This window comes from Carettochelys insculpta, chromosome 19 (assembly GCF_033958435.1).
Source record: "Carettochelys insculpta isolate YL-2023 chromosome 19, ASM3395843v1, whole genome shotgun sequence".
NCBI classification, from domain to species: Eukaryota; Metazoa; Chordata; order Testudines; family Carettochelyidae; genus Carettochelys; species Carettochelys insculpta.
In genome coordinates this window covers 25166575-25189244 of record NC_134155.1, presented here as the reverse complement: position 1 = coordinate 25189244, position 22670 = coordinate 25166575, and the positions used below count along the sequence as shown (strand labels likewise).

The 22670-nt window shown below is 52.1% G+C and overlaps 1 protein-coding gene across 1 annotated transcript; it reads left to right on the top strand.

The window, feature by feature from the left end:
• Positions 1–847: 847 nt before the first annotated feature.
• SUPT4H1 (SPT4 homolog, DSIF elongation factor subunit) lies at positions 848–11961 on the top strand. The gene is made up of 5 exons (XM_075013546.1): positions 848–1436; positions 2320–2426; positions 9201–9256; positions 9593–9646; positions 11463–11961. The coding sequence occupies exons 1-5, from the start codon at positions 1368–1370 to the stop codon at positions 11528–11530; spliced, it is 354 nt and encodes a 117-aa protein (XP_074869647.1). The 5' UTR covers positions 848–1367; the 3' UTR covers positions 11531–11961.
• Positions 11962–22670: the final 10709 nt, after the last annotated feature.

Sequence of the window (22670 nt, the reverse complement as noted above, 5' to 3'; positions counted from 1 at the left end):
GGTTTTCGGTACAGTGTGGTATTGATCATGCAATCCTTGATTACTTCAGATTCAGCACATTAACACGTGGTTTGAACCAGGACGTGAACTTTCTGAGTCACTACAGGGGCTTGTCTGCATACTTGCCTTAATCTAATTCTTGACCTTCCTCTCCCACCTCTCCACGCTCTGATTTGCTCACCTTGATCTTTTTTTTCTGATTTATCCTCCTTGCTTACTGTTTTTGGTTCTCTGTGCCTTAAATATTGAGTCTGTTCTGGTACAGCTAGAAGAAGTGGGTCTGTCCCACGAAAGCTCATCACCTAATACATTATTTTGCTAGTCTTCAAAGTGCTACTTGACTGCTTTTTGTTTTGATAGCGTATAGACTAGCACAGCTCCCTCTCTGTTACTATTCAACATGCCAGGCTCCCTCGATGGGTTTCTACTGGAGCAGCTAATGGATGTTACCGGTATCTAGAGCTACCAATGGGGGCTGGATGTATTCCTGGAGATTTTAGCATATGCAGGGTATCTGGGAGAGCACTAGGTCACTGCCCCGAGCCTCAGGGAAGGAGGAGCGCGCAGGGGGCTGCTCCTTCCCCAAGGCTCCCAAAGGGCCAGCGGCTGTCGCTGCCCTGGGCTCAGGGAGGGCTGGCGGCTGTAGCTCCTGGCCGGCTCCCCCAGGCTTGGAGGAGCCGTCCCCTGTCGGTACCGGGACAGGGAGAGGTGGTCTCCCGCGCTGGCTACATTACAGCTGCTCCTCCTGCCCCGCAGCCAGGCCAGCCCGACCGGGGGCGGGGCGGGGCGGGGCCGGGCCCCTCGAAGTCACCCGGGCGTGGGGGCAGCTGGAGCCCAGCCCGGCGCGCCGCTCCTCCCGCCACGGGGCCGCCCCGCACAAGCGACGGGCCGCGAGGCGCCCAGGGCAGCAGCGTTCAGGCAGGAACGCGCCCCGGCCTGGCGGCGCCCGGCTCCACCCCGCGGGGCCCGGAAACCGGCGGCGCCGCGCGGCGAGCCAGGCCGCAGACGCGCCGCGGCCCGGAAGCGTGGGCGGCCCAGGCGCCGCTGCCCGACGCAGCGCAGCGTTTCCCCCGCGGCTGCGGGGCGCTGCGCGGCCGCGTCCTCCTGTCAGGGGCTTGGGGTCCAGCGGCGGACGCTGGCCGGGGGCAGAGCCGGCGCGTTGCTACGCGAGGCGAGCGCGTTGCCACGCGGGGAGGAGGGGCCGTTCCCGCGCCTCTCCCCCTCCTCCACCACGGCGCCTTGTGCGCTTGCGCACGGCGCGGGACCGGAAGTCCGTTTCCCCGAGCACAGGAAGTGACGCACACGTTCTGTCGCGTAGCTCCGATCCGCGGCGGGTGCCTCGACTTTCGCTGGGGGTGGGGCGAGGGATGGCGCTGGAGACGGTGCCGAAGGACTTGCGGCATCTGCGGGCGTGTCTGCTGTGCTCGCTGGTCAAGGTGCCGGCCGCGGGCTGCGCGGAGTCCGGGCGGGGGGTGGGGGGAGGCTCAGAGGACGAGGAATGGTGGGGGGGCTGAGGAGGTGGGTGAGGAGAGGGGGCGGGGGCTGGGAGGACGAGGGGGCTGGCGGGCAGGAGGGTGGGCGGAGGGTGAGGGGGTGGGAGGGGGGGCTGAGGAGATAGATGGGTGGGGGGGAGAGGGTGGGTGGGCGGAGGGTGAGGGGGTGGGGGGGGGCTAAGGAGGTAGATGGGTGGGGGGGAGAGGGTGGGTGGGCGGAGGGTGAGGGGGTGGGGGGGGCTAAGGAGGTAGATGGGTGGGGGGGAGAGGGTGGGTGGGCGGAGGGTGAGAGGGGCTAAGGAGGTAGATGGGTGGGGGGGAGAGGGTGGGTGGGCGGAGGGTGAGGGGGTGGGAGGGGGGGCTAAGGAGATAGATGGGTGGGGGGGAGAGGGTGGGTGGGCGGAGGGTGAGGGGGTGGGGGGGCTGAGGAGGTAGATGGGTGGGGGGGAGAGGGTGGGTGGGCGGAGGGTGAGGGGGTGGGGGGGCTGAGGAGGTAGATGGGTGGGGGGGAGAGGGAGGGTGGGCGGAGGGTGAGGGCGTGGGGGGGCTAAGGAGATAGATGGGTGGGGGGAGAGGGTGGGGGGGCTAAGGAGGTAGATGGGTGGGGGGAGAGGGTGGGGGGGCTAAGGAGGTAGATGGGTGGGGGGGAGAGGGTGGGGGGGCTAAGGAGGTAGATGGGTGGGGGGGAGAGGGTGGGTGGGTGGAGGGTGAGGGGGGCTAAGGAGGTAGATGGGTGGGGGGGAGAGGGTGGGTGGGCGGAGGGTGAGGGGGTGGGGGGGGGGCTGAGGAGACTCCTGGCTCTGACACCTCTTTTCCCACCACACAGACCATCGACCAGTTTGAGTACGATGGATGCGATAACTGTGATGCCTACCTGCAGATGAAGGGCAACCGCGAGATGGTCTATGACTGCACTAGCTCCTCGTTCGATGGGTGAGCGGGGGCAGGGGAGCCGTTGGGCCAGGATGACTTCCTGGGAGCTGTAGTGCATCGAGCCTGTTGCCACTAGAAATGGCCTCTAGTGCTTCCTGGCCAGGCTGCTTCAGCAGGCAAGCCCCACCTTAGGCCTGGCGTGGTGGTCCACAAGGCTGAGGTGACAGTCTGTGCTGGGGTGGGCATTCATTTTTGATGGGGGCCACTTCAAGATTTTGGTAAGTGGTCAGGGCTGTGCTTTTCTGTGGAGTGCATGCAGGATCTGGGATGGAGTTTGGGTGCAGCAGGAAGCACTGGGTGGGGAACTGAGGTGCGGGAGAGGGTGTCAGTTCTGAGAAGGAGTTTGGGTGAAGAAAGAGGTTGTGACCTGGGGTAGGGTACTGGGGCTGACACTACTGACCATCGCCACAGACCTGATATTGGGGACCCTGCGCTATACCCCTGTAAGGGTCAGAGCCTCAGGCAGAAGGGGCGGGTCGGAAGGCAATGTGCCCTCAGCAGCACTTGGAGAATGGTGCTGGGTCCTCTCCCCAGCTGTCTTAGAGCAGCAGAGTGTCTCTTCCACAGTGTTTCAAAGGGGCCCAGGGCTCCAGCTGCTATGGGGCCCCTTTGAAACACAAAGTTCTATATAATTGCCTCTTTTGATTGCCCTGTCAGAGGGCCTGGGCAGGTTTTTTGGGGTCCAGCAGAGGATTCTGGCCTGGGGGAGAAGTACTGGAGAGGGTGCAGGGTCTGAGAGGGAGTTGGGGTGCAGTGCCAGAGGCAGGCTGTACGTGGGAGTTACTTACCTAAGCAGCTCCTAGCGAGCAGCACTTGCAGGCAGGCTTCCCTGCCTATCAGCAGCCCCAGTCCACTGGAAGTTCCATGTGGTTCTCTGCACTGCCGGGGTAGAGCTTTGCATCCCACCACAAAATCCGCATCTTCAGTGTAATAGAGGAGCGCTTCTCAAACTGTCGGGAGCCCCATGTTACTGGATTTCCAGGGCCATCATTACACTTGCTGGGACCCAAAGCTGATGCCACATTCCATCCGCACCATGGGCCGTGGCACTTGGGTTGTAGCCCCCTCTTGGAGTCATGTAGTAACTTCATTCCATAGCAGCTCCCTTCTGGTAAGGAAGTCTGAGAAGGCTATAACAGAAGCAAGGCTGTAAAATTTTACCACCCAGCCTTTCGGTAGGAATGGCTGGAATGATGCATAGATTTTGTTGGAGCATTGGACATAACAGAAAGCATGAGCCAGTTCAGACTTTGGCAGCAGAGTAACATACCAGATATTGGCTAACCAAGTAAGCCCATTTCTGACTGGAAAGGATGGTACAAGAACACCCTGAGTTTTCCAGTAACTGTGTAAATATATTTTCAAGAGGTGGAAGGGGACCGCACTGATCCCTCATAAGGTAAGGAGGGATGAAAGGATACTAGATGAGGGTGATTTGTTGGATGTAGTATACACACCGCCCTTCTCCTTGTACCCACGAACACCTCTGTCCATCCTCCTCTCCTCGTTGATCTAGCCTATGCAATTTCAACTCTGCAGATACCATATCTGGGGTTGACACACACGCCCCAGTGTTTTCCACATGGTATGGTCAGCGGGGTCTGCTCTCCCATCAACTCTGGCTACTCTTCTCGTCCTGGTGAAGTACCAGAGTCAATAGGAGAGCCCCTGGCGATCGATTTATGCCTAAGCAGATGCAATAAATCGGCCAGTGGGTTGATCGCTGCAGCATCAATTCACCTACTAGTGGAGACATGCCCTGATAAAATCTGGGGTGTAACATGTAACCTTTATCAATGTATTAAAGGAGACGTTATAAGAGGGCCACTTTGTATGAGCAGAGGGGACAGCGTCCTATTACGCTGATCGAGCTTCTACCTTGTCATGGGGATGTGTGTGTCTGTGACCCATTGAACAAGGTGCTAGTACTTTGCTGATAATAAATGTGGCTGGCTGCCTTCATCACCAAGCTGAGCCTGTGCCCTTTCTTTAACAACAACGTTGCGATCTGCGGAATTAGCAAGTGACGCTTTGCTTAGAGCAGCTAACCCCTCAGCTCCCAGAACAGCAGCACGTAAGACTTCTGCAGCATCAGCAATGCTCTGTAGCAAAGGGTGTTGTCAGTGATTATGTAACCCAGGCTTACCTGCTGTAGTTCTGTGTTCCCTATTGTGCTTACTTTATAAGCAGGCCATAACAGTCACTGGCACACCTGGTTCTTTAACTCAGTGACATCTCTGGCTGATACAGGTTGAACCTCTCTAATCTGGAACTGGCTCATCCGGTGAACTCTGTAATCTGACATGATTTTACTTAGTCGGATAGCCACTTATCATGGATGTGGCCAAGTTTTCCCGTGGTCCCATAAAGTTTATTTACAGCGACCAGTTCTAGCTCTGTCTTCTGTGCTGAATAGTAACAGAGAGCTAGCTGTGTTAGTCTGTATTCTATCAAAATAAAAAAGAAGTCATTTAGCATTTGAGAGACTAACAAAATAATTTATTAGGTGATGAGCTTTCATGGGAGAGACCCACTTCTTCAGATCATAGCCGTACCAGAACAGACTCGGTATGTAAAGCACAGAGGTCCAAAATTGTTATCAAGGTTGACAAATGAGAAAAAGGTTGGCAAATCAGAAGAGCAAAGAGTGTAGAGTGTGTGGTGGGGAAGTAAGTGTTAGGTCAAACATCAGAGTATGTGAAAGAGTCCTTATAATGGATCAGGTAATTGGGTCAGTGTTCTGTGCTGTTATTTAGCCTTAAATGTCTTCTGAGAGCCCAGTAAGCAGTGGAAATGTTGGTAATGTTAGGCATTACTGACCTCTTGTCATCTGGCACCTGTCAGGTCCTGAGGGTGCTGGATGAGAGAGCTTCAACCTGTACTACATCCAGAAGTTCATGATTCAGATCTCTCTGATGTTCAGACTCTCATGTACTGTTATGTTACATCTGCTTATCTGTAACTTAGACCACACTTCTCTTGGAGCCAGGGATAGAAATCCAGAATTCATGTTCTCAGTGTTCCACTGCTGCTTCATAGATAATTGTGTAACCACTGGCAGAGTGGATTTTTCTCTATGGCTAGTCTATATAGCGAATTTGTTTTGTTTTGGGGATTTTTGTCCTCCACTGTTCTCTCCACCCTCCTCCATTGAACCTCTTTGCTCCTGTAGACTGTGTGTGTGAACCTTGTGGATGACCAGTGGGGTATGGAAGATATATGTGCAACTGGCTGGGCTGGGCAGGACTGTGCTGTACTGAAGACAAGGGGATTATGGCCTTTGAGATTGGTTGACTGACAAAGGCTGTGTCTACACGTGCCCCAAACTTCGAAATGGCCATGCAAATGGCCATTTCGAAGTTTACTAATGAAGTGCTGAAATGCATATTCAGCGCTTCATTAGCATGCGGGCGGCAGCGGCGCTTCGAAATTGACGAGCCTTGCCGCCGCGCGGCGCGTCCAGACGGGGCTCCTTTTCGAAAGGACGCCACCTTCTTCGAAGTCCCCTTATTCCCATGAGCTCATGGGAATAAGGGGACTTCAAAGTAGGTGGGGCCCTTTCGAAAAGGAGCCCCGTCTGGACGCGCCGCACGGCGGCAAGGCGCGCGTCAATTTCGAAGCGCCGCTGCCGCCCGCATGCTAATGAAGCGCTGAATATGCATTTCAGCGCTTCATTAGTAAACTTCGAAATGGCCATTTGCATGGCCATTTCGAAGTTTGGGGCACGTGTAGACATAGCCAAAGTCTCCTAATGCGAAGGCTGCATGACAGATGAAGACATGCTCATTCCACAACCTTTGAGAAGTAGTGGTTTGTGAGCTAGCTTTATTCTTGCTATAATTAAATCCTGACTTAGTGCTGCCTGGAGGGCCAGCTTCAACAGCCAAAGCCAGATACAAAAATGGTAAGTAGTGGTACCAATACTCATACCAACCCATCGCCTGCAAGGGCTTTCTGATTGCAGAGGTGCCACTAATCGCAGTAGGTGACACCAGCTGGCTTGAGAGTGAGTAGAAGTCATTTCACACTCTAGCTCTTTTGGCTTGGCAGGACTACAGGAATAAAAGCAGAAAGAACTTGCTTTTTTTCACTGAATTATGCCACTCACATTGGAAAAGAGAGTCGGCTAGTGAAACTCTCCTGCTTGTAATTTGTGTGTTTAAGGGGCTCAGCTATAATATTACTTCTCTTTATTTCCTGTAGACTGAATTGAGTCCTGTACTTTTTTTAAAAACTGAGTTCTGTGGGCGTCTTGTGTGTTTTGCTTATTTTAAGGGGAAGAAAGATAATTTTCACAATTCAGAAGCTTGTCTCTTACTGACTAATGTTGGTCCAGTAATAGATGCTCCCCCACCCATCTTGTAATAGCCAGGGACCGACAAGGCTACAAAAATACTGTGTCTAGGTATCTTATTGCACATAAACCTGTCAGTGAGCTTTTCAGTCGGGTGGGCCATTCAGTTAAAGACCTGAGCATATACGTCCTGCAACAAAGAGACTTTAACAGCAGATTACAGAGGGAGATGTGTGAACTGGGGTTCATATTCAAATTCGGTACATTCACACTTGGTCTCAACAGAGAGAACAATTATCTCATGCATAACAAGGACTGTTTCCCTTCTTTTCATAGTTGTAATGATTTCAGACAAGACACGTGTATCTCCTGACCCTCACCTCCCACCCCCCTTTCCATTCTATATCTGATTTGCCGGTTTTTATTTCAATTGTTTTTGGACTTCTGTACTATATAACTGTCGGTCTGTACTGGAAATGCTATAGATCTGAAGAAGTGGGTCTGTCCCACAAAAGCTCATCACCTAATATATTATTTTGTTAGTCTTTAAAGTGCTACATGACTGCTGGTTTGTTCTCCTACACCAGTCAGCTCTTGCCTGTACTTCTTGTGAGTTGTTAGGCAGCTCCTCTGCAGTGTTGAGTGTTTCTGGGCCCTGTTAACTGGGCACATGTCCTCTTTCTGCCTGGAATTGCTCATCCTCCCCAGTCGTTTCCACATATGGGGTCATGCAGATTTCCATTCTAATTTCTCTTGTTTTAATGGGGAAATGCTGCTGCTATCTGAGATCAGAAAGGGTGTCAGGCTTTCATGTGTCTCTGTTAATGGACCCGCAATTCTATATTCCTAGTGCCCAGTGGAGTTCCTGGGCAAAAATTGGCAGAATTAAGATCAAACTACGTGGGGTTTCTGCAGTATTCCTTCTATGCAGACATGCAAGAGAAAATCAAGTGCCGTGCACTTGATTAGCAGAGCTGTGCACATCGGGCAACTTGTGTTTAGGTGCCCTTCCCCCAGCTGCTCTGCTGCTCCCTGATCAGAGCAGGGAGAAGAGGGAAGTGCTGACATCAGGGAGTCATCCTTCATCCCCCCTCTACCCATGTTACCCCATCTCTCCAGAGCTGGGGAGGGGGACAAGGGATCAGGAGCTGGACTGCTGCAGTCTGAACAAACCTTTGTAGTGGTGATTGCTGCATGCTTAGAGACATCGCACGGTCTCTCATACACTCCCCATCACACATGCACTCTGTGTCCCTGTGTGTGTGTGTGTGTTACATACACCGTCTCTGTTTCATAGTTACCATCTAACATGTACTTGTGACATTACTACTTGATGCTTCTTGCAACGCATGTTTTATTCTTTTGATATGCTGTTGATTTTAGGTTTTTGACTGCTCTGTGCATTCCATAATTTTATTTCTCTCAGGATTAAGTTTAGGTATTTTAGAACCAACTACTCAAAAAATTAAACTCCTGTCCTGGTTGGAGCAATTATCTCTCTGGTAACTTAAAGTTACTGTGGAGATAATCACTGCATTCTACTGGTGGTTCACATCTGCACATGATAGAATTTATTCCACACACAGATGAAGTAAATTAGAGGGAACATTGAAGGTGATGCTGGTAAGCAAGGGAAGCAGGGGATACTCCTTCCATCAGTGGGGCATTACTACTCTTGATGTAGTTTGTTAGCCTGGGGACATCCTGGATCCATTGCTGCTCCTGGGTTGCTGGACCACAGAAGTAGCTATGTGATTCAGATTCTCCACCTGATGTCAAGGCTGTGACCTTTTCATTCTGAAGCAGACCTCAGTGAAGTTATCCGTGAAGCTTGATTACTTTTAGTGCATGCTTGATAGTGGCTGCACCTCGGGGTCTTGGAGACTGAGCTACTGCAGAATGCATATGCTGGTTTCTGGAATGTGGTGGGCTGATGGGAACCTAAATTTCATGCTTCGCGTGCCACAGTGGCTTCCAGTACACTTCTGGGTGCAATTCAATGCATAATGTTTCGTCCCAAAATCTCTGTAGCCTTAAATGTTCTGGGACTTGACTACAGCTGAAATCTTTTCTCCCATGTACGCAGTCATATGGAGCATGTGGTCTCCTCTGCTTTGCTAGAACTACTTTTGATGACTTCTGGGCAGCAGTGCCAGCTGTATATCTAGAGTCAAGTCTGATCTGACTGGTCAAGGCAGATGTGTGTCTTTCCACCTGTGGGAGCTGGTACATTTCAAAGGGAAGAGGGGCTCTTCTGCTTGCATGCCTTCCCCCAGCCTTTGTTTTTTGCCAGAGGAGATTTGGACTTGGTGATGCCAGGGAAGAGGGCTTCCTTTTTGCTGCTAGTGTTCATGATTGCATTGCTGCCAGGTGCTGGGGCACGCAAGGCTCGGTGGAGGAGGTTAATCTGGGTTGTGCCATGTTGTGGGGTTTGCAGTTTGGGGGGATGCCTTGTGCCCTAACAGTCTTCTCTCCTGCAGGATTATTGCTATGATGAGCCCTGAAGACAGCTGGGTCTCCAAGTGGCAGCGAGTCAGTGAGTGTTGCTCTCTCTCCCTTGACGTGGGTTTATATTTTAGCTTATTTTCCTCTATGTTCAGGAAGCAGCAGCAGCTTACCACACCACCCCCATAGCACAAGGGAGGCTGGATAAATTCCAAGTAGGACTCTGAAATCCTGGCTGGGTCCCTGTAGTTGAGCAGGTGACTTACTCTCCACAGGAGAAGTGTTTTCCGTCTCCTTTTGAGTGTTTTTCTCTCATTTCCATTGAACTGAGGTGGAGCAGGGAGGGAATTTAACACACCAGATTCTCTTGCTTGGGTTATGATGTGGTGTATGATGTCTGTGTGAGTCCTCCTCCTCTTTTTTGCAGGTAACTTCAAGCCTGGGGTGTATGCAGTATCTGTAACTGGACGTCTGCCCCAAGGTAATCTGGCTGACCTGTCTCCTGATTTTTAAAAGGGTGGTGGGACAGTGTCTCCCCATGTAAGGGACTCATCTGAATGCACGTGTGGTAGAGAGAGGGTCAGGAGTCTGTTCTCAGCTCTGCGGCGTGTTGTATTCTGTGACCTAGAGAAGTTTTTCACCTCTTCATTTTTATTTTGAGGTTAAATGTTGTCTTAATAAAAGTGCGTAGGTGTAATAGATCTAGTTTCATGTAAGGCCTGTGATTTAGTACTACCCAGCGTTCAGATTTCTTTGTTCGTAAATAAATAAAAGACCTACACAGTATCAGAGCCTGTGTGCAACTGCATGTCAGTTAGCCAGTCTGTAATCTTGGAAAGTAGTTGTCGGGGCCGGGGGGGTCATTATCCAATGCAGGTGTGATTGGTGGGGTTCCACAAAAACTTGGAACAATGCAGTAACATTTCCATTAGCGATCTGGACATGAATGTAAAATCACCGCTGATTAAATTTGCAGGTGAATCAGAGGAGGAGTGGTAAATGACAGAGACAGGGCAGGGGTTGTTTTAGCCGTGTCAGTTCCAGTATTATTAGCCAGACAGGTTGGGTGAGCTAAAACCTTTCTATTGGACTACCTTCTGTTGGTGAGAGAGAGAGACACAAATGTCATGCTTACATGGAGCTCTGTAAGGTTCAGTAGTTTAGCTATGCTGCTAGAGTAATTCCCTGCCCACTGCCTAAATATCTTCTTTATGGAGAGAAAAAATGGATAAGTAAAGACACAGGAGGGGGATCTGTACAGGCAACCCACCAACTAACTCAGGTGGCAGCTCAGAACTGACATTGGTGGAATCTATTCAGAATCTCAGCCCTTCCCAGTGCTGGCATTTGGAAAAAGGGAGATGATCTTGTGATTCAGTCTTACAGATCTAGGAGGAAGTAGTGCAGGCTGCCTAGGAGGTGGGAGCAGTGAGCCTTTAGAAGATTCACGGGTCAAAGTGCACGAGCAAATCACACTGAGTTCACAGTGTGATGCTGTGGCAGACGAGGCTACTGTGAGCTGTGGTACATGAACAGGAGTAGTGACCAGGAGGGTGATGTTTACCTCTGTACGCGGCACACGTGAGACAGTAATGGAAGACTGCGTGCAGTTGTTCGAAGCAACACTTTTCCAAAAACCATTGGGTACACTGGAGAGGATGCAGAGAAATCCAGAGAAGTGAGATGAGGGCTAGTGAAGGGTCTCACTGCAAGGCACTTTCAAGAGCTCAACCTGTTCAGCTGGTCGAAGAGAAGGTTGAGGGGAATTACTACATGGGAAGGAGATTCTGCATGAAAGAACCCTTTGGCGTCCTGTAAGGCTGAGCAAGAGCCAGTGGCAGGAAATTAAAGCCAGACAAATGCAAAGTACAAACCGACTCTCATATCTCAAAGCAGTGGTGCTGAGCTGCTGGAACAGCCTGCCAAGGAGCAGTGAATCTTCTGTCTCAGTGTTCTCACCAGACTGGGCATCTTTCTGGAGGGTTCGTTAGTCAAAGACAGGTGTTGGATCCAGACCAGGGATGGCGGGGAATGGTCTGTGTTATACAGGCAGTCAGACTGGCTAATCTGATTGACCCTTCAGGGCTGTGAATGAGCTGCCCACCTGTAAAATGGGTGGGTGGGATTTTCTTACCTCACAAGGACTGTGGCCAGAATCGTTAGTGTTAGTGAGGCTTTGGGCACTGTGGAGACAAGGATGCGATGAGGCCTGCTCCTGGAGAGTGGAGAGCCACCAGATATCCAAAGACCTCCTGTTTCCGAAGGACTCTTAGAAGTTGTTTGTCTCCTTGTTGCAGGGATTGTGCGGGAGCTGAAGAGCCGAGGTGTCGTCTACAAATCCCGAGACACAGCCATAAAAACTTAAACTGTCCTTGGATCACGTGGAAGAGTCTCCAGAATCTGGCCGATGTTCCTCTTCTGCAGAGTGCCTGGGGCACAGTGACTACTCTAGAAAGCAACTGTAATGCTTTTCAGCCCTGGGATGGGGAGGGAAGGTGAACAGAACTCCTACTCTGGGAGGTGGGGTGCTGGATCATCCCCAGTGCCTCAGGCTTTCTCTGGATTCTTCTGATGCCGCCCTTCATGCAGCAGAGGGAGAATCTCTGAGCCCAGGGGGTTGGGGAGCAGTGGGGTGGCTGGAGCACATCTGTGTATGATGGTGGGTTTCTTGAAGAGCATTGTACAGTCCCCTGCCCGGGAGCTTCTCAGAAGCAGCAGGACTGCGTGGGGGAGGGTTTCTAGGAGGGAGGTGTTGATTTTTCTGTAACTATTCCCAATAAAAATGTGGTCACAGGCATCTCCTTTCATTTCCTAGTCACCTGTTGCTTCAGCTTCCCTGCAGGCTGTCTGAGCGGGGGTGGAGTACACCATGGGAATTGATCTGATTGGTTGTTGCCCTTTGCGTGCTGCAATGTCTCTGCTCCTTGAGCCAGTAGGAGTCCTTACCTTCTCTAGGCTGGGGCCTAGGTTCTGGCCGAAGCGCTAGTGCCAGGCACTGAAGGGAGCAGGAGGACGCTACTGAGCACTGGATAGTGCAGTAGCTTCCAGTGGTCACAAGCAGGCTTCCCCTGTTATGCTAGGTGTACACAAGCAACGCTGCAAGCAGGAAGAGGTGTACTGAGGAGTTTGTGGCATGCAGAGCAGGAAAATGGCCCCTTGATGGGCTGTGTGGAGGAGCACCAGGTCTTTCAGGAGCATGTGAACCCAATGAAGGAGAGAGGTCAGGTGGGGACTGTACACATTGCACCCCACACTCCATACAGCTTAGACTCAAGTCCCCTGTGCTCTTACTGGTGCCCTGCCCTTCATGAAGATGAAACCTCTTTACCTGTCTCCCCCTATTTGGCTCCTGCAAAAATGCTGCTCATGTTACTTCTGTATTTGCGTACGATTCTTCTCCATTCCATGCTTGTCCAGCAACAGCTGCTGACCACTGAGGGGATAGTCTGGTCTCTGGCTTTTAAAAAAGGTCCTACCAAATTCTTGGTCTTTTCTAGGTTAATTTCACAGGCATAGGATTTCAAAATGGTAAATTTAGTCATTTCAGCTATTTAAATCTAAAGTTTTATAGTGTTGTGCTTGTATGGGTTCTGAGCCCAGGAGTTGGGTGCAGTGAGGGTTTTACAAGGTTACTGTGTTGGCGGGAGGTATGATAGTTGTCTATAAAAGCATGACAGGTACAGGGAAAGTAAATAAGGAAAAGTTATTTACCTGTTTTTGCGTTATGGGAACTAAGGGTCTTCAAATGAAGTTAATAGGTAGCAGGTTTAAAACAAAAGGAAGTTTTTCTTCACACAGCGCACAGTCAACCTGTGGAACTCCTCGCCAGAGGATGTTGTGAAAACCAGGATTTTATCAGGGTTTTATCAGAGTTCCCAAAAGAACTGGATATAGTCAAGGTGGCCAGGTCCATCAGTACTTATTAGCCAGGCTGGGGAGGAATGGTGCCCCTTGTCTCTGTATATCAGAGGCTGGAAATGGATGACAGGAGATAGATCACTGTTATGATCACCTGTTCACTCCCTCTGGGGCACCTTGTGTTGGCCACTGTTAGGAGACAGGATGCTGGGTCAGACAGACCTTTAGTCTAACCCAGCGTGGCCATTCTTATGGCAGTGCCTTCAGAGTGGGCAGCTGGAGAGAGACGGCTGCTGGCTGGGAGCCCAGCTCTGCAGGCAGAACCAGTGCTAGCAGTACAGATGTAAGGGTGGCCTGGTATAGTGTTCCTACCCTTAGGCCATGTGTACGCGAGACACAGCAGTTGACGGCTGATAAGTCAATTTTAGTTACACAATTGGCAGAGCTAAAAATTGCATATCAGCGGTCCACTTCTGTAGATGTCTACATGGAAGAAGGTTGACAGGAGCGTTTCTCCCATTGACCTTCCTTAATCCTTGCTGCTCATTAGGCATTCTGGAGTCAACTTTGACCCTGGAAATTGCCTTTTCACACATGTGCAAAACAAAACCCCAGCAGATTGACACCGAGCGGGTCAGTTTTCCGCAGCAATATAGATGTTGGCTTGTTTCTGCACTGCTGCCTGCAGAGCCGGCCCCTCCAGCTCTGAAGGCAGAGTAGAAGTAAAAGAGCAATGTTACGGGCCCCTTAAAATAATTTTGTGATATTCCCCGTCCCCTGCAGCTCCTTTTTGGCTCAGGAGCCCCAGTCTGAGAGAGGCTGGTCAAGTCAGTGAAATCTGTGTGGTATAGCACACAAAAACACAGGTTTCATGCAGGAAGACCAGATTTCATGGTCTGTGGTGCATTTTTCATGGCTCTGAATTTACAAACATTAGAACTGACCACGTACTTCAGCAGCTCACAAAAATTAGCCGTGTGACTCATCCTCTCCTTTTCTCTGGAGCTAAACTTGCAATTTGTGGCCATTATCATGCCCTATTTTTGCATCCTATCAATTAAGCCTAGAACTGGCTTGGCCTGAATGTTGCTGCTTTGAAGTGGAGGAGGCTATTAAGGAGAATATTCTTCTAAGCATGAAGAAAATGCGTCAGTTTGAGGTGAGATTTTTCAAAAGTGCTTCAGGGGTTTGTGACCTTGTGCCTTTTGGGGGGGGGGTGTGAGGGGAGGGGGTCGCCCTAGTTCTGAGTAACTAAGGCATTTAGCTCCTTGTTCAGAGATTCTTCCCACTTTCCTGATTTAAAAACTTGGCCCAGTGTGTTTGTCCCAGTGATGATGCTGGTTTCTTACTCTCCCTCCAGACTTCCAATGAGATAAAACGCCTTGAAAACTAACCTGTCAACTTCATTTGAAGAGGTCATTCTGCAAAGTTATTAACCGAATCCGTGCATGGGTAGGGCCTTATATAAACCAAGGGAGGCAGGATGGGAGATGGCTTTTCTTTGGCTGCAGTCTGTGCTTGCTTATGGACACCTACCAGATGCTCTCTACTGGCAGGGAGCAGCTTAGAAAGAACTGGATGTGCAGCTGATAGATTATGGTCAAGGCCAAGTTCTCTGCTTTCGGAGGCCCAAGGTTCCTGTCTCAACTCGCCCTCTGCCTAATGAAGACTGCATTTGCATTTGAGTTCAAAATCTTTCACTCCATGAATCCCCAATCTGTGTGCTTTCTGAAGTTATCACCTTGTTCTGTGTATTTTCCTGCCCTTGATGTGTCCTGTTCCAGCTGTTGCTGGGTCTCTGCTGGTGGTTTTACCTTCCACTGCAAACCTGGGTTCTGTATTGTAATATGATCCTTGTGCTTTAGAATTAAGTCAGCTTCTATCTGGGTCTCTCCTACGCCATTTCCTGCAGGAAATGAAATGTTCTGAGCCCCCTTTTGCCCTAATGCGTGGAGTTAAAGTCTTCATTTTACTTTGTGCTTGTGGCCCAGGGCTAGTCCAGCGTCTCCCACTGTGTGACATGCCAAACTAACTGATGGTGATTAGGAAAAAATCTTCCAGCAGTCCAGCTATCCTAAGTAACTTATTGTGGGGTGTCTGCATCGTTCTGTGGAACACCTGGATCTGGCCGTTACTGGAGTCAGGATGCTGGACCCCAAGTCTCACTGAGCCTGGCGGTTCCTGTGGAAGAGACAATTCTCAGTGAACGGTCAAAATGGTAAGAGGTTTGTGCAGCAGTGACTGCTGGGTAGAGCTGCTTGAAAGAAAGGGGTGTGATCCTGGGACACCTGCTGCAGGTTAAACCTTGGAGCTTGGGGAGAGCAACTGATGATTTCTGGGCAGTTGGGCAGCATTAAGTTAGGTAACCCTCCATGCCCAAGCATGGCTCAGTCTGGGCTGCAGGGGTGGGGGTGGGCGGTTGGGGTGTGTGTTTATGCTAGCCAAGGTCAGTGGAGTCTGGAGTGGGATTTGGGGTTTACCAACTCTGGTACCATCTTATGGGGAAGCTTCTGCTGGGAGAGCATTCAGGGTCCACAGTATAGGTGCGGGTGGCTTGAGTTACCAGTGGTATCAGAGGAGTGGGCTTTCAGGTGGGCTCTGTGCAGGGTTACGGGGCTGTTCCCGTGCTTTTTGGTCCTCCTAGCGCTGCTGGCTGAGTGCCTCACTGCTGGCCCTTTGTAGCTGCCACCAGGGGGTACCACAGCCTTGCTGAGCTCTGGCATAGGGAAGGGGACAGGGCAGGCAGTATGATTTCTGCCATCGCTAATTATTCTTCACTCTTTCCCAACTTTCTGGCTCTGCACTGGAGATTCCGTCCACACCCTGCCCTCACCGGATGCTTGGCAGCCAAACCATTAGGGTGCATCTTCCCTACAGGGCGATCCCTTCCTTCCAAGGAGCCAGGGATGGCTGGCCCAGGCTGTTGTCCCACAAGAGGGAAGATATTTAGTTGCCTGGAAGTGAGGCCCAGCCAGAGGTCTTGCTGGTGTCCCCAGTTCCAAGTCTGTCCTGCCCTGATGCTGGGAACATGAAGCAGAGTGAAGCTGGCTGGGGCTGTGGTGGACCTCTATGGAGTAAGGTGGCAAGTGCTCGGGTGGAAGGGGCAAGGGAAGGGTTATGCTGGCAGGTGGGCTGTAGCAATGGTTATATAGTACATGGGAGCGGGGAACTTTGTCGCCCACCTGTGTGTGCTGCTGCGCTTTAGTAGCGCCTTTCCAGAGACCAAAACGCTTTGCACACCCAGCACAGGAATCTCTCCCCATACCAGTGAAGTGCAGCCACCTCAAGGGTGCTCCCTGGCAGCACTGCAATGCAAGATGTCAGGGTGTGAAGAAGGAACCTGCATCTAGGGGAGACGATAAGGGGAACAAGGAAAATGAAGTGTGACGGTCAGTGTTGGTACTTGGTTAAAAGGCTGAGGCAAACAGCTTAAGAACTGGGGGATCTCAGTGTGGCTGGGGGCTTGCAGGACCAGAATTCCATCTACTTCTGGGCTGGGTGGTGGGTGATACTGATGGAGTGTGACATCTACCACTATGCTTCCCCATTGCCTGCAGCTCAGGCCCTAGCAGTGGATGGGGTGGCACTGGAAGGACCTGCTAGCAGCAGGGGCCCCTGCACAGCTACTCAAGTGGCCACCTGACTGCCCAGGTGAAGATTAATGGTGTCTCTTCTCAGCAGCCCTCCCTGAGCTTCTGTCTCTACAGCGAATAGCAGGGGGGCTGTCTCCTGCTGTGTTAGCCCGATCCAGAGATGGCAGCAGTGGAGAGTGGTTTTCCATCGCACAGGGGGTGGAAGGAACCTGTTATATATCCCAGGCAGAGCCACAACCCAGGGAAGAGAGGGATGCCAGTCATTTGGGGGATCTCCTGAGCTTGCAGGCAGCTGACTGAAGCTCATCCTTGGCTCCTTCATCAGGTAGTGCTGTGTTATTTCAGACAAGCCCAAGGCTATGGATGTGTCGGCCTTCTCTGAGCTGGCCCTCTGTAGCTCTGGGTGGTGCGTGAGTGCTGCTAACCCAGGGCCTGGGTGGGGGGCTGGGATGTGCTACTGAGACAGGAAGTGCGAGTGAGTTGCTTTTGCTGCGCAGGTTTCAAGAACTGATACCCAGCTCTGCCTCGGGTCATGAAAAGTGAGTTTCCGAAACGCCAAGGTGCAGAATGTCTCTTTGGAAAGCAGCTGCGTGCAGCTCGGGGGAACGCCCAGCCTCGCCCACGCTGCTGCTGCCACCACCTGCACTTGCTGCAGAGCAAGGGGCCTCCTTTTGCTCACTTTCACACACTGCCTCTGTCTCATTTGGCTGCCCACGTCTGTTTGCTCCTCACAAGTTCCGATTCTCTGCAGCATCAAGGTGCATGCACTGGGTGCCTGTGAGGACGTGAACAGCTTGGCTCTCAGGCCTTTGGGAGGAATGCTGAGCTCTGGCTCTCAGTTGGCTTAGCCAGTCATCACGTGGGCCTGCTTTGCTCTCGTGCGCCTTTGTTTGCATCTCCTCTCACCCCTAGCTCACGCACGCTGTGGCTTTCTCCCTCCGTCGTCTGTGTGTTACGGAGGGGTGAGAAGTTCCTGTCACGGCTGAGCAGCCAGGTGCTGAGCGGTAATGTGCAGGGTTATTAGTCACCAGCACCTCCAGCCCCAGCCTGGCATCAAGGTCGTGTGGTGCTGGATCCCCATGGACCAAGGCAGCAGGAATTTACAGTTGCATAGATGAGCATGGCTGGGGGCCTGGCGGCTGGTATTAGCTTTACAAACAGCTGTCCCAGCATGCCATGGCAAGCCAATGGTTGGGGCTGTGCAGGCAATGGGGCAAGGTGAGTTCAAGCAGGATGACGGAGAAGTGTTAAATCGTAAGGGCAACCTTTGCCCAGGTAGAAGGAGTAAGGAAGTGCAGCTGGGCAACCAAATGGCTCAGGAGCTCCATCGGCCAACTGAGAACTCAGAAAACGCTTGGAGCATGCTGACACCCTGGGGAAGGGCCGTTTTGAGCAGCAAACCACCTGGGTCTGTTTGTGCTGGGATGGGTCAGGGCCTTGGATGGGGGAGACCAAAGACTTGCACTCCCCTGCCTCCATCCCCCAAGAGCACTGTCGCCAGCTGACTGGCCTGAGGTGCTGGGCTTGCACTCTGCTGCTTGGGGTGAATGCTCAACGGGCCGTTGAGCTGAAGAGTGAGATGTGGGCCCTGCTGGTGGCGGTACAGGGCCGGTAGGTGCTGCGCAGGGGCCGCAGGCTTCCAGAAATGTTGGTGCTGCCCAGTGCGTGCACCCCCTCCCCCACCCTCACCTGCCTAGGCTCTGAGGGGGGGTTGAGTCGGGGAGGAGAGCAGACAGGGCCGACCCTTGGAGGGTGTTAAACCTGGGTCAGCCCCTCTAGAGTCCCAGGTGTGGGGCCCACTGTAATCCCCCCACAGGCACAGGCCCTGCCTCTGCCCCACCCCAGCTCTGCCCTGCGCACTGCCAGGAGCACTGCTGGCTGGGGTGGGGGCAGGAAGCGGGTGCCCAGGGGCCAAGGTGCTGGGAGAGGCAGGCAGGGCAAAGTGGAGAAGGCTGCTGGGTTACTCCCAGGCTGACCCCGCTGCCACCCCATGCCAGCCTCCTCCCCCAGGTCTGGCCATAGACTGGTTGAGGTGGTGGTCATGCCCCCGCCCCCACAAAGCCTGGGGCAGCTGCCCCAAACCATCCTATGGACAGGCCAGCTGTGGGCGAGGGCACGGGGTGGGCATTTGGGTGCTGGGTGTAGGCTCTGGACTGGAGCAGGGGGTTGGGGGACAGCTCTGGGAGGGAGTTTGGTTTCAGGAGGGGTGGAGCTCTGGGAGTCTGGGGTGCCAGTGTGGGGACGGAGTTGGGGTCGGGAGGGAGTGGGTGCAGGCTCTGGAGAAGGTGAAGTGCACAAGAGGAGGTGGGAGGAGTCACACTTGGGGCACCCCCCTAACAGTGGCTCCTGGGGAATTGGGGTCTTCATGTACTGCTGTCACTTGATTGACCTCCTACTCCAGGCATCCCTTGGGCCACCGTCTGCTGCCCTGGGATGATTTAAATGCCTTGGGGGCCCCCCTTGGCCACGCAGTGGGATTAGAGGGGCTGTTGGGCACTTACTTAGCATGGGTGTCCTGGTGGCAGGGGCGGGGTGGCTGGGGTGCGGTCACCAGGCCATGCACTGCTCCAGCAGCTGTCACAGCACAGAGACGCTGCCCCATGTGTTCCCCATAATTTTTTCCACACAGGGGCAGAACAAACTATGTGTGCCGAGACATGTGTGGCTGTGCGCCAATGCAGGCTGCCCTCTCTCGGTGCTCTGCCAGTCAGCTGGGCGGCACCTGAATCTCTGCTGGGTGACCACCCAGGTCTCAGCTTACAGGGAACACTGCCCTGCACCCCACCCTCATCCTCAGCCAGAGGCTTGTAAGGGGCACAGCTGGGCAGGACCTCAGAGCTGGCTCTGACAAGCTCTTCTGTGGCCGACCTGCTCAGATGGAATTTGCAGAGTTTCAGGTTGACCAGTGCGGCATTTGTTAGAGACTGTGCTGAATGCGAGGGAAGACGGGACCATGTCGATCATCAGCACAGGCCCCAGAGCCTCTCCCACTCAGTCCCTCAAAGAGCCCCCTAACCTTTGCCTGGGTGGCTGCCCTCCTCGACGCCGGCTTCAACAACTTCCAGCCATGGAGAATCACCCCAATAGTTTAAAGCTGCAAGTGACCCATGTCCCAGGCTACAAAGGAGGGTGAAAAACTTGGGTCTATGCCTGTCTGATGCAGGGGAATATTCCTTCCTGCTCCAAATGAGGTGATTGGCTAGTCCCTACGGGCGTGGGCAAGACCCTGCAGCCACGTGTCCAGTGAAGAACTTTCTGCAGTAACAGAGAGTATTCCTCACCTCACATCCCATCACCACCCAGTGGAGAGGTTTGCTGCTGGCAGTTGCAGCTCAGCTATAAGCCGCTGTAGGCAGTCCTGAAGTCCAGCACCCTCCGTAAAATTACCACACTCAGGCTGGAAGTCAGTTAGGCTATTTGCCTCTGACCGCTCCCCTTGGGACGCTGCTCCAGAACCTCACTTCTCAGTTGGTTAGATCCCTTTGAATTTCAAGCCTAAGCTTGCTGAGGGTCAGTTTATAGCTATTGTTTTCTTCTGTGAATATGAGTGCTTAAATGCCAGCCAGCTGTCTCCATGAGTCCTCAGTGAGGATGGCGGAACCCATTTTTTCCAGTAAGATCACCCAGCTATCAGTTGTGGGGTAAATGTGGTGGGTCCCCCTCTAAACAGGGGTGCTGGGGAGGAGGAGAAGAGAAGACCCAGTGGGCGAAGGGCTGGAAGAAGAGGCAAAGGGGGCTCACTCTTACGGGAGGTAAATCCATATGCAAGCTTGAGACCCCCCTGCTCTGTTCACAAGTGCTGGTCATGTGTCCGGGCCGAAATTTCCAGAACAGGCTGTTAATTTTTAGTACCTTTGCTTTTGGGTGTTGTAATGGGGTTTGAGGGGTCCCCAAGCTCTCCTTCCCATCTGCGGTCAGGTGTGACTCTCACACAGCAGGTGGAACAGAAGTTGACAGTGTGATAGGACAGGGCGTCTGGGTGCAGCCAGAGAAATCAATCCAGGGTATCTTTGCCTAAAACTGGCTACTTACAGCCCCAGGCTGGGACTTCCTTCTCACTAAGGCAAATCCAACCAGCCACAAAAGTACCTCCACCAGCCCCACTGGCCAGCCAGAAGCCATACAAGCAAACCCACAGACTTCTCAGGTGCTAGACCAGCCCAGACCAACAACCTCCAATATCAGGTGAGAGCTTATTAAACCTATCTCACCCAATCCACACAGATTCTTCTGGGCCCCAAAGGGTTCAGCCACAGTCCCCAGTCAATATATACTTGGATCTTACCCAAAACAACACGCTTGCCCAAATCCTTCAGCTCTAAACAGCCAAAGGTTTATTTACAAAACAAGAAAGAACAGGGTGAGAAAAGAATGGTTAAAACGAAACTTTACACATATCACTCGCAGTTATTGATGCAGCCAGCAATGTTTTATGCTGATCCTTGACAGTCTCTGAAAGTCCACCCCATAAGGGATGTAATTCCAGGTTATATAGCGTTGTCGATCCGCCCAGCTGAGGTTGGCGTGCTGGAACATGGATCCTTGGTAACAGGGACAAAAGACTTTCCTCTAAGAAGGACGCTGCTAGATCCACTCCATGGTTTTTCTTGTGTTGGAACAAAGCCCTGTCTCCTTCCCTTCAGGCCCTTGCAGGTCAGTATCAACTGACTAGGTCAGCTGCTGTGGCCAAATGCCATTGGTCGCTGGTTTTGCCAGCACACCCCAGTCATTTACATGGCAGGCGGAATAGATGTCTGGGCATCTGATTTCTGTGCCTTTGCTCAGCCCAGGTCTACTGTGAAAGCTTCTCAATAACGGAGGGCTACGTCCAAGTGCTGCTGGTACTTCATAGGGACAGGCGGCAGGACCAGGACCTGGACCTGGGTCAGGTCTCTAAGGGAACCCCATGGGTGGATTTCCTTGAAACAAACCTCCTACAGGGCTGGTTTTCAACCATTTTTCCTTTGTGGACGCCTAAAAGATTTCAAATGTAGATGTGGCCTGCCCTTTGGAAACCTTACCCTTAGTCTGCAGTGCTCCCGAGCTTCACCATTCATGCATCTGATGAAGTGGGTCTTTGTCCATGAAAACTCATGCTCCAAAAATTCTGTTAGTCTATAAGGTGCCACAGGAATCCTCGTTGTTTTTGTGCATACAGACTAACACAGCTACCTCTCTGATACGTGAGAAGGCCTGTGGCACCTTATAGACTAACATTTTTTGGAGCATAATCTTTTGTGGGCAAAGACCCACTTCATCAGATGCATGTAGTGGAGATTCCAGAGGGAGGTCTAAATATGCAGCCTCATGAAGAGAAGGCAGTACCAATCAAGGGGGAGACCAGAGATGAGCTGACAAGGTCAATTCAATCAGGGAGGATGAAGTCCACTTCAAGCAGCTGATGTGGAGGTGTGAACACCAAGAAGGGAGAAACGGCTTTTGTAGTTGACCAGCCATTTCCAGTCTTTGGTCAATCCTTGATTGATGGTGTCAAACTTGCAAATGAAGTGCAGCTCTGCAGTTTCGTTTTTGATGTTTTTTTTTTTTTTTTTGTTGCAGGATGGCTACTTTTAAATCTGTCACTGAGTATCCAGGGAGACTAAAGTGTTCTCCTACAGGTTTGTGTACATTATCGTTCCTGATAGCTGATGTGTTCATTTATTCTTTTCTGTAGTTTGGCCAATGTGCATGGCAGAGGGGCATTGCTGGCATATGATGGCATATATTACATTAGTAGATGTGCAGGTGAATGAGCTCTTGATGGTGTGGTTGATGTGGTTAGGTGCTGGAAGGGCGTTGCTGGTGTAGATATGTGGGCAGAGTTGGCAGCAAGGTTTGTTGCAGGGACTGGTTCCTGTGGTGTGGTCGATAGTTGCTGGTGAGGATTTGTTTAAGGTTGGCAGGCTGTCTGTAGGCGAGGACAGGCCTGCCTCCCAAGGGCTGTGAATGAGGGTTCATTGCCCAGGATGGGTTGTGGATCACTGATGATGCACTGGAGAGGTTTTAGCTGGGAGCTGTATGTGATGGCTGTTGGTGTTCTATTTTTCTTGCTGG